The 11,478-nt window shown below is 38.4% G+C and overlaps 1 protein-coding gene and 1 long non-coding RNA gene across 2 annotated transcripts; one reads left to right on the top strand and one right to left on the bottom strand.

Annotated features, from left to right (window-relative positions):
- Positions 1–1,971: 1,971 nt before the first annotated feature.
- On the bottom strand, positions 1,972–10,268 carry LOC124406190. Its single transcript, XR_006929200.1, has 3 exons — positions 10,259–10,268; positions 4,089–4,094; positions 1,972–2,133 (listed from the first exon to the last, which is right to left on the bottom strand). It is a non-coding gene; the product is annotated as an uncharacterized LOC124406190 (long non-coding RNA).
- On the top strand, positions 3,601–10,232 carry LOC124406093 (aminopeptidase N-like). The gene is made up of 11 exons (XM_046881468.1): positions 3,601–3,639; positions 4,907–5,399; positions 5,847–6,005; positions 6,076–6,372; positions 6,489–6,829; positions 7,305–7,386; positions 7,904–8,764; positions 8,843–9,010; positions 9,096–9,242; positions 9,325–9,403; positions 9,672–10,232. Exons 2-11 carry the CDS (start codon positions 4,909–4,911, stop codon positions 9,963–9,965), a joined length of 2,919 nt encoding a protein of 972 aa, XP_046737424.1. The 5' UTR covers positions 3,601–3,639; positions 4,907–4,908; the 3' UTR covers positions 9,966–10,232.
- Positions 10,269–11,478: the final 1,210 nt, after the last annotated feature.

Here is an 11,478-nt window from a genome sequence, read left to right as displayed (position 1 = left end):
TTGGTATTTCAATAACGATTCCTTGAGTAGAAAAGGCGCAGGTGTAGAAGGTTGATTACAACGTAAATTTAAGTTTAGAAAAATGCCCGAATCACGATGTATTTCTCAAAACTATGGGGTATCACATCGTTTCACAGAACAAATCTCACGTCAAAGATTTCCACTACCATTCCGTCATCTGCTTATTTAGTTTGGTTACCAGAGTGGACAATCATGAACTGGGTCAGATGTAAAATATTTTATTACATTCTCCAAATTTTGAAGGTAATTAAAGTGCGCTACAAGTTTTTCACCGTGAATTATGGACGTAATTCGTAGTTTCAAGAATCGATCAAGTTGCATCAGGACGAATAAAAATAAAAGTATTTTCATATGGAGTGCAGATCTGCAGACGACAGTCATTAAGAGAACTAATTCGATAATTATCAATGTCTGCAGGTCTACTTCTTAATCTTTTTGCAATACCGGTGGTAGATTATGTAGTTATCCTGACTTAATGAATATGAGCTGGCTTAACATTATCGTTGTACACAATGATAAGATAGAATTTATGTCTACGCAAAGATGATGACAATAATATTTCGGCAAATTGGAATACAAACTGACATCATTTTAACCCACGTTATCGGATCTTCTAAGATTATGGAGGTTAGAAAACCCCACTTGATGTTTTGACTCTAATAAACTACTGAATGACTCTAAATTATACAGGAAACTCATGATAAACAATCTTAGCAGAGAGCACTTAACTCTATTGGATGATAAGTATTAATAACTTACGATTTTTGACTTCTTTATAGGTATATATTAACAAATGTCCTCAGTCCTCGGCCTCTAAATTTACTCTTTAGATCGGAGGCTCCACGTAGGTCCGCACAGCAGCACGTAACGGGCTTTCCTGCCAGCGTAACTAATTCCTTACGGCGCCACAGCCAATATTGGGGATCATGGGTGTCGAGGGAACCCATAATGTTTTAGAGGGAGGATGTGTAACTTGTCCCAATCACATGCAAATCTCAGCAAGTTGCTTTGAAAGCCTCAACACGTCTCCAACAAGTACAGCCTACTTCCAGCTGCTCTTCAATAGATGCGGAAGTCAGTAAAATCATTTCCTTTTGTCCCCAACATTAAAACCCTTAAGGGTCAATGGAATATGGTTACTCATATTCCACGTGATTTGTGTCGATACATTTTAACATGCAGCCCAGTTTTTTAACACTTAAGTTGAACAAGCCAATGGCTATTGAGATTCTCACTTTGCAATGCCCCATCTAGTAGCAAAAAATCAAACTAATGCAACCAGGCCGACAGCTGACCCTAGACCGTATTTTTTTCGTGTGGATTGCAGAACAGGTATGTTATTGATTACGGTTCATTAATTTATGTGACATAAGTGATATGAAACCACAAGAATTACGATCTGCTCCCATTAAAATTAAAAACTTAAGTTATGTGGTGATAAGATGGCGTCGACACTCAGACTTTGACGTCATGAGGATATTTTCCAACACACGGTGACATACGTTAAAATACATAAAGAAATCCAAATTTGACGAAACAACAAAGTTTTGAATGACCGGAAACTCGATGGCTCAAAGTTGCGAATCTCAAAATTCCGAAAATTCAACTTACCATAGAGCAAAGTTCTGAAAAGTACAGTTCCGATAGAGTGAAATTCCGAAAAATAAGGTTTCGATAGAGTAAAATTCGGCAAATTGAAATATACCTACAGCGTAGTTTACTCAAGGATTGGGTGTAAAAAATACAAAAAATCCCAAAATCAGAATGATCAGGATTCTGAAGATAAAAATATCGAAAATCCAAAACTAAGGAAGAACAAGGTGACGAAATTTTACGAAGCCAGAAATTCATAGAACTGAAAATCTTCGATTGTTCGAAATATCGATGTTTCGGATTTTTAAATTTTCTCATTTTCGGAACTTTAACTGGTTGGAGTTATGCTCTTTCGGCATTTGGTCCATTTGGAATTTTGCACCTTCAGAACTTTGAGCGTCGGGTTTTGGACCATTCGAAACCTTGATGTTTTTTCATAGTTTTATTTCTTTACTTTGAGTTTCGCCACCAAAAAATTCGAAATTTGGCGCTTTTGGAACTTATATTGGCATTGATTACCTGGAATTGACTAAATAATAAATAACATAAATCACGTGCGAACGATACCTAATGGTTGAACTGCCATTGGGACATTCACATCAGTAACGAAGCATACCTTAATACCCAGTGGTATCAGGTCAATCTCATTGGCAGTGAAAGACTTGTAAGTTCATATGCTGACATATCGAAATTTCACTTTCAATAAATCTCTCAATTTTGTGGTATTTAATGTTGATTGTGACACCATCGCTAAGTATGAAATAGCCTGGGAATATTGATACGAACCAGTGAAAAACAGCTCGAGTCCTTTTTCAATCATTTTGAAAAAGTCTAACAGATCTCGACGGACATATTTTCAAAAAGAATTGTTCATTTTGATTACGTCTCCGTCTCCAATTCATTAACCAACGTACTATCCAGTTCTCTTTCTGATAATTGCAAACAATAATAAAGACTATGTCTTTCAATTCTTTTACTGTTTTTTACTGGTTCGTATCGATATTCCCAGGCTATTTTAAGTAGTGATGATGGGACAATCAACATTGAATACCTAATGAGCGTGAAAGTTACATCTCGACATATCAACAGAAAAACTGAAAAGTCTTTCACTCGGTGTCAACTTGATTTTATATGATATTTTGGAACATCTCGTTATCGCTGTGAATGCCCAGAAGACAGAATAATTGGATTTTTTATTCAACTAATGTCATGTTATAAATGTCAATGAAGTAATGAGGACTATTAGATTGAATTTGTTTGCTTTTGTCTTTTTTAAAATAGCTTGATGTGTGTTTAGCCATACTCTAAATGCGGTGTACGCATATTTTGAAATTTTCTTGGTTACACTAGCATAGTAAATTCTTTTACGTATATATGTAGAGCATTTCATGTCAAATCGACCAGGTTCTAACCTTCGACTTCTTGGATTTGGACCGAGATCTTTCGTATTGTTGCTTCAAGATTAAGAAGCTCTCATATTGTGTTTAGGGTTTTCGAGTAAATGTCTTATATTGCATTTTATTGATTGAAACATTTTTATTCACCTAAGATTTGTAAAAGTATACAAAAACTAATAATGGTACATATGGATCGCAACTGAACTGGCACCCGTATGGATGTAGTTGCGGTATCAAAAATGGAGCAGAATACACGGTGGATTACAACTTAATCCTTTACCTTACAATCAGATATTAGTTGTCTGACTAAGTGACCCTATCATAATTTTTCTACTTGTGAAGTTTATTTGGAGTTTCGGTTTTGCACCTACTTAGCACATTAAAATACTACGTCATCCGTTGATCCGTATTCGCAAGTGAATGTGTTATACCATTTTTGTATGGGTCAGTCATCAATTACATTCGTTGTCTACGAAAGGATTTCTGGAGATATAAATTATCACCTTATCATGGATGAGCAGAAGACCGCCTGATTATAATCTGCCTTAAATATCGTGAACCTACATAACTCTGATGGTGGTTGAGGTGTCTTTTACCACGCATGAACGGAACCATCTTCCTCAGACAGGTAAATCATCCGAAATACTTAGTGCGTAAAGTCATGTACCCAAAACTATTCTGTATCTCAAGTATAGGAACAGTTTCAGTGAAAGTGAAACCTACACAATGGAGGTTTTTACTAGAGTACGGCATTATATTAGAAAGTGGAAAAGAGTGACGACTGTAATATTTGAGTGTGCAAACGGACGCTGAAACATCTTGGTTTTAGTATCGGAGGGTTTAAAGTCGTATCAATGTCCTCCACGCATCTCTTTAGGCATATTAGTTCGTCAAAATTCTCTTAGAGCTAGTAACCCTTTGAGTCATAGTGGTAAGTAGTCTTACCACTTATTTTATATCCATTCTTTGTATATTGAGAGAACATTTCAACGTATTTCTTCGCTGTTTTTTTTTACAATTTCTGGTAGTGGGCTTAATTCTTAATACTGTAGAGTAGTAATTGCGATATAATGTAACTTATCACTGTCGGAAACAAATTGATCGATTAAAAAATCGTGAAAATTAAAGGAATGATTAATTTCCCAGGAAGTTACCCTACTACACACATGTTTTACATAAATTACAATTTTTTGGGGTAGCTGATTACGAATCTGAAATTTCATTTTCAGAATTCAAGATGGTGGACGCAAATTTAAAATTCGGTCGAATCCGGAGAAAAAGCTCTGTCTATGGGTTTTTGGGGTCGCTAATTACGAATCTGATACCAGGTTTTGAAAATTCAGTACGGTGAAACATCTACATACAGTTTTATTACCACGTACGATTAAATTAAAAAAATGTTGCCCACCATATTGGATCCACTGCCTTCAATTTTCAAAATTTAAATTCAGATTCCTAATCAGAGAGTCCGGAACCTTTGCATAGAGTTTTCTGATAGGATTTGATCAAATTAAAAATTTCCGGCTGCTGCATTGTATCTGCCATATTGAATTCTTGAATTTTGATCTCAGATTTGTAATCAGCAATCCCAACGACCACTACATAGAGTTTTCTGATGGGATTTGATTGAATTTGAAATTTTCATCTGCCATGTCGGATCTGCCATCTTGAATTTTTGAAATCCAATTTCCGATTCGTGATCAGCGACCTCGAAAGCCATGGGATACTATCTCATGATAAAAATTGACTTAGCACAATAATGTATTACTCAAAGGGTTGAATCAAGACACGGACTACAGCACTTTTCTGCAGTGTCCGACGCACTTCACTTTATTAAAATATTCACATGTTCAACGTATAAATGTCAAGTCTTCATCTCTCCCTTCAACTTTCAGCCATGCAGAATAGTGGCTTCTTGATCGTGGCTGTGATCGCAGCCGTGGTCGTTCTAACCTCGTCGACCCCTTTGAAGTTCGACGAGAACTTTCCGGTAGACACCTCGATCTTAATCTACCAACTGCCGTCCACGGTTATCCCAAACAACTATGACCTTGAATTAGTACCGTTGTTCCAACGTGACGACGAGTCCAGTTTCAGTGGACAAGTCAACATCAGCATCTCAGTGGTTGATTTAACAAATGTGATCATTGTACACAACGAAAATCTGAACATCAACCAGTCAGCGACTTCGTTGTACAACGTCGATAACCAGAGTTTTGTTGCTATCGCTACTCAGACCTATGACGAGGCCAGACATTTTTGGATTCTCAGTTTTACTGAAAATCTTCCACTTGGAAATTATTATCTTTACTTCAGCTTCGGCGGGGAATTGTTAACAGATATGCGTGGACTCTACCGTAGTTCCTACCAAATCGGAAATGAAACCAGGTAAATTGTTCAGTAGCCTTCATGAGAAAATTTTATACACAGCGCAAATACAATTTAGACATCACGGCAATATAATAGCAATACAACATTTTTAGAAGAATGTTTGTACAGGTTACACATACTGAGTTCAATTTGTTCAATATTTGGTTGCATTAGAGCTAGTGTCAATAAACTCATGGTATATTGTGTGTAAGTTATAACAATTGTATATAATTCTATCTCACATTGTGACAGGAAAATTCAGGTAAAGACACACATTAACATTCCAGTCAATTTTTCGAAATCTTTTCATATTTTGTGATGCAAGTTGTATTTTTTTTCAATGTACTCATTGATGCTTAGGTGTAGATGAGTAAAATATTTATTTTGACGCCATCAACAGCTAATTGAATTAATCTCGTCGAACTTATACTCTTATTTACGACTCATTCCTAACATTCATTTCAGGTGGCTTGTGGCTACGCAATTTCAGGCTACATCGGCTCGTCGTGCCTTTCCCTGTTTCGACGAGCCTGGTTTGAAGGCAACCTTCAGTGTTCGCATCGCACATTTCATAAATCAAACTGCACTTTCGAACATGCCCAACATATCTACTAGCGCTGCCGAGTAAGTCGCGTCACCCTTATATTTTGCACATTAATGCACAGTATGCTAAATGGTGTGGTTCATGTTTCAGCGAAACAATTGGAGGTCGTGTTTGGACACAGTTTGAGACAACGCCAGTGATGTCGACCTATCTCTTAGCCTTTGTCGTTTCGGATTTCGAGAAGCTGAGTAGCGATGACGGATTCTTCGCCATATGGTCACGGTCCGAGGCACTTGATACCGCCTCTTGGGCCCTTGAAACTTCGCAAGCATGTTACCAGGTGTGTTTGAATATATTGGGTGAAGATCCCTGGCCTAAAATCGACCAAGTAGCCGTTCCAGACTTCTCTGCGGGTGCAATGGAGAACTGGGGATTGATCACCTACAGGTATGCTCAATTCAAAAGTGCAGACTCCTAACTAACAGCCAATGCGAACCTTTTTCGAACGTTGCGAGATGCAACATGGCTGCTGGAGTCTTTGATTTTTGCAATTTATTTTCCAGAGAGAGGTTGCTTCTTTGGCAAGATGGCGAATCTAGCACAACGGCTCGCGAGACCATCAGTTCCATCATCAGTCACGAATTTGCTCACATCTGGTTTGGAAATCTGGTATCTCCAAAATGGTGGGATCATCTCTGGTTCAACGAAGGCTTTGCTAGTTTCTTGGAATACCGAGTACCGTCACTAACTACGTGGATATGGCGTTATGCTGAAAGGGCAATCACTGATCAGCAGCTACCAGCCTTGATTACTGATTCTTTGGAATCGACACGTCCGATGACCAACCCCGTAGGTAGTCCCGATGCGATCTGGGGCAGCTTCGACACTATCGCTTACTCAAAAAGTAAGTATTATTCGCTCATCTGCACAGCAGGGATCTTACATGTTGTATTTGCAGTCTGCGTCGAGATTCCCGCATTGAAACATTAACTTCGTATCATATTGAATTTTGACATAGCTAAATGAAGAGAATACTGAAATCAAGATACATAGCATTTGTTTTATATTCTATGTCAGCTATGAAACGATGCAAAATATAACTACCTGAATACGTCAATCATAAAATTATTCCTCACAACTTGGTACTTAGATATGGTTTCCACCAAACCATTCAAGTGGTATCATAAAGAATAAATCCGGTTTTATAAGTTATTGAATTAAGTTCCAAATGACTTTTGCATTAAAGAATATCTCATATGACAATAGTATAAATTGCACAACTATATGTTTACCTGTGCAGTAAGGTTTTTGAGTGTATCCTAAAATGCATGTTACTTATTTATCGGTTGATTTTTCAAATACTGGATTTTAACGTGTAGGTGGTTCCGTGCTACGCATGCTCAACCGCGTGATGAGAGAGGACCTCTTTGAACTTGCGCTGCGAAATTACCTCAACCAAACGTAAGTTAGTAAGTTAGTAGTTAACTGCCATTTCTGATCAACGAGACTAAAAATCCAGCTGACAATGAAGGTAGGTACGTTCGACGATGTGGTTAGATTCGTCAACAATGGCCTCACCGCTATACTCATCTCATTGCACAGTGCACTGAAAAAATGGTACTGGCCTTACAACAATATTTCTATTGCTAAAAATTTTTTGCGAGCTGAACGAGAAATCTTGTTGTTCGCAGCTCCAGTATTATTCAAGAGGCCTCAGTAGTACTATTATAGTTGCCTCAGCTCTTCGGGTCATATAGCCACTATACTAAATACTCAGAATAAAACAATTCAGGCAATGCTGAATTTGCGATAAACACTTAGCTGGAAATGTGTATGTGCCATAGCAATAAAGTATCGCAGTAACCAAGATAGCTATATAACACTGCTGGCCGAATCAGAATTCTAGTTAGATGTAGGAGACATTTTTTTCAGCGTGGCACTATAATTGGTAGTGAAAACAGGTAATTCTCCCTTACAGAGCTTTTGGAACTTTTGAACCGAGTGAACTCTGGGAACAAATGCAAATCGTGGCAGACAGTTATAGTGCGATGCAGAACCATATGCCGATCGCAACAATCATGGAGTCATGGACAGAACAAGCCGGTTTCCCCCTGGTCACTGTTTTGAGAAACTATTCAACTACCGTAGTGGCATTCAGCCAGGAACGATTCTTCATGAATCGCAACTCACCGACGGCTGACCCAGAAGCTCAAAGATGGTGGATCCCCATCACGGTTGCTCTGGGAACTAACCCTACACGATGTAACAGTGCCTTTATACAACCCGACTGGCTTCGCGCTCAAGATAAAGCTATTATGATGAACGGAATCGCGAACAATACCTGGATAATAGCAAATTGCCAAGGGATAGGATTTTACAGGACCAACTACGATACTCAGAACTGGCGGATGGTCATCGACTACCTGAAGAGCTCGGACTACGACCAAATCAATGCCGTAAATAGAGCCATATTGGTCGATGATTCACTTAACTTGGCACGTGCTGGGTACATCGACTACTCAATCGCTTTAGATCTGCTAACTTACATCGTAAACGACCTTGACTTCATTGTGTGGCGCGCTGCCATCGCTGATATTAGATACCTCAATACAATCCTCGTGAGCAGTGAAAACTACGTTTCCTGGCAGGCATTTTTGCATGGCTTGATTTCAAACGTCACAGAAACATTAGGCTGGGTTCCTAATACCGCAGACGACCATCCTACCAGGATCCATCGTGAACAAATTCTTAATTTGGCTTGCCAGACTGATTACCCGGGCGCTCGCTCCACGGCTGAATCTCTTTTCGACTTGTGGATCACCAACCCGCAGTTGAATTCGTAAGTATAAACTTAAGGTGCAAAATGGTTCGAATTTTGGACAAAATTTGGTTCTTAATGTCGGTTTACTCATTGTAGGGTCGACCCAGACTTGAGATCAGTTGTGTATTGTTGGGGTGTCAAAAGGGTCCCTGAAACAACCTGGGATATAATGTGGAATCGGTTCCTAAACGCTAGCCTGGCCACCGAAGAGACCTTGCTCCTGCGAGGATTGGCATGCAGTGAAAACCCGGAAATACTTGAGAAGTACAATCAAAAACCGCTAATATTGAAGCATTCTTCAAACGTTTTCATTCACTTTACCCAATTGTTTGTTTTCTGCATTTAATAGATACTTACGGATATCCATTACACCGAATTCAGGTATCCGATCACAAGACGTATACACAGTGTTCTCATCTATTTTGACCAGTGGGCAAGATAACGTTGACATACTTTTGAACTTCATCGGAAACTACTCAACAGACATTGCTGAATTGTTAGTAATAAGTTTCCATCAACTTCCAGTTAGCATTAGAAGCAGTTTTGAATCAGTTATTGAATAAACCTCTTTCTTGTAGCTACGGAGGAATGGGTGACGTCACTAACATGCTTGTTAGTATTGCGGGTCGTGTCACCAACCAGCAACAGCTTGAAAAGGTACGTCAAGTCATAAATTCATCACTTACGCTGTCAGATGAAAACTTTTAATTTATTGCAAATAATCGATTAGACTCGAACGCCACTTCGGAGTCTGCATGTCTATTCATCGGAATCGGAAAAAGTAACTAGACTAGTACTTCGAGTAAATGCATGAACACAATTAACAGGTGTTTGCTGAGCTCTCTGTACTTAAATTATGACAGCAGTTACCGACTAATTTGCTATCGATGTATGTATAGATTTCCATTGTTTTCATTGATTTTAGTTACAAGCCCTCGTCAGCTCCGAAGAATTAGGTGTGAGCTCTGCAGTCGTCCAGCGTACGCTTCAGACTGCCAATGTAAATCTGGAATGGATCTCGAACTATGAGCCACTCATCGCGGAATGGTTATCAGAAGAGGGCTTCAGTCCTGATAGCACTGCTTCCCCTGTGGTCACAACGTTGCCTCCAGACGTAGAAACCACAACCCTTGAAAGCGGTGCCCCAGTTTTTACGTCCAGTTTATTCCTTATCTCAAGTTTTGTCGCTGTGGCGATGAGTAACTACTTGATTACGTAAAATACTAATCCGACTCGATCACTCATTCAATATACTGAACTAAATCCATCCTAGTCAATCATGTTACGAGATACACATAAATACGCATATCCTTCGGATGTGTAAATACGTGTTTGCAAACTTTTATTATCTGCACAGTATGCCGCAGAGTACAGACTCGGCTTCCTATGTTCTTCCATGACCACAAGCAGGCGCAAAGTGGATATTTACAATTAGTATACCACATTGAATGCTGTTGGAGGTGCAATAAATGCAATCTTATATGTTAACCCTATTTTTAATTGTTTTTCGACTATATAAATACCGTAAGCTATCTTCAATTTTCTGACTACTCTGCCCTCAGTTTACTGAGAGCACGAAGTTATGAGAAGTCCATTGTAGAACACATTTTTGCAATTATGTTAGACTCATCACCTAATTCCTCCTATCTGATTCCTGTATCGCTTGGAAATCTATCGTTCTGCAATACAATGTATTGATTCGAAAGAGAACAAATTTTTGCATCCAGCACTGATGTACTTATTCATACAAATTTTCAAACTATTTTCGGGTGTCAAATTCCGTCAGATTTTTAGATACGTTAGAAAAAGTTGCCTATAAATACGATTAATTGTTGAAATTAGTATTGATCGTAATGCCAAACTTGGAGCCAAGATTGAATTTCAAATACGAAAAATTATAAATGAAGATTAATAAGCTCAACCCGATTATGGTCGATGCCTCACAAGGAAAGTTTTTGGTGAAAAATCAATAAGGCATATCAAATGGTAAATGAAATAACAGACAACTTTTCATGAAATCATTACTATAACGGATGAAGCAATTTTTATCTATATAAAATTGGAATGAAAAATCATAAAGAAAGAAGTCTAACTTTTAACGCATCTCGTTTTCTATAGAAACATATTAGCGATGATCCGTCATCGAGAACAGCATACGTCTGTATTAACAATCAGTGACGGATATCAATATCGCCAACAATGATTGGTCAACAATATACTGATTCAAAAATTTCAGCAGTATCCACGGATTGACAGCACATAATACGTCTACGTATTAAGAATACATTATCTCTGAGACTGGAAAATATCCGGCAGAGATGCGACAGTGTTTACTTGATGCAGTGGGCTCAAATATACATACATAAGTGATATGATGTGCCCAGGTAGGGCATTGAAGAATTACCTTATGAGAAAAATTAGACCGTTGACACAGACGTGATCAAAGAGTAACTAAAAATGGTTCTACTACTCTAGTATTTTATGGAAATGTGTTTATAATGCGAAAGATATATGCGCGTATTGATCAACTCCTCAATAACTACGGTTGCTGCCCGAAGCCAGACATGCCTATAAAGAGATGGTATTGCTTGATAAGATAATACTTGTTATACGATAACAATTTGTCATTGCTAGATTATTGGAGCCTTATATTTAGGAAGCCATTGTGAAACGTGGATCAACTTCAAGCGAGATTGTCGTACCAGCCATCGTCAGAGAAGGTGAGCTATTCC

This window comes from Diprion similis, chromosome 1 (assembly GCF_021155765.1).
Source record: "Diprion similis isolate iyDipSimi1 chromosome 1, iyDipSimi1.1, whole genome shotgun sequence".
Lineage (NCBI taxonomy): Eukaryota > Metazoa > Arthropoda > Insecta > Hymenoptera > Diprionidae > Diprion > Diprion similis.
This window is presented reverse-complemented; position numbering and strand designations above follow the sequence as displayed.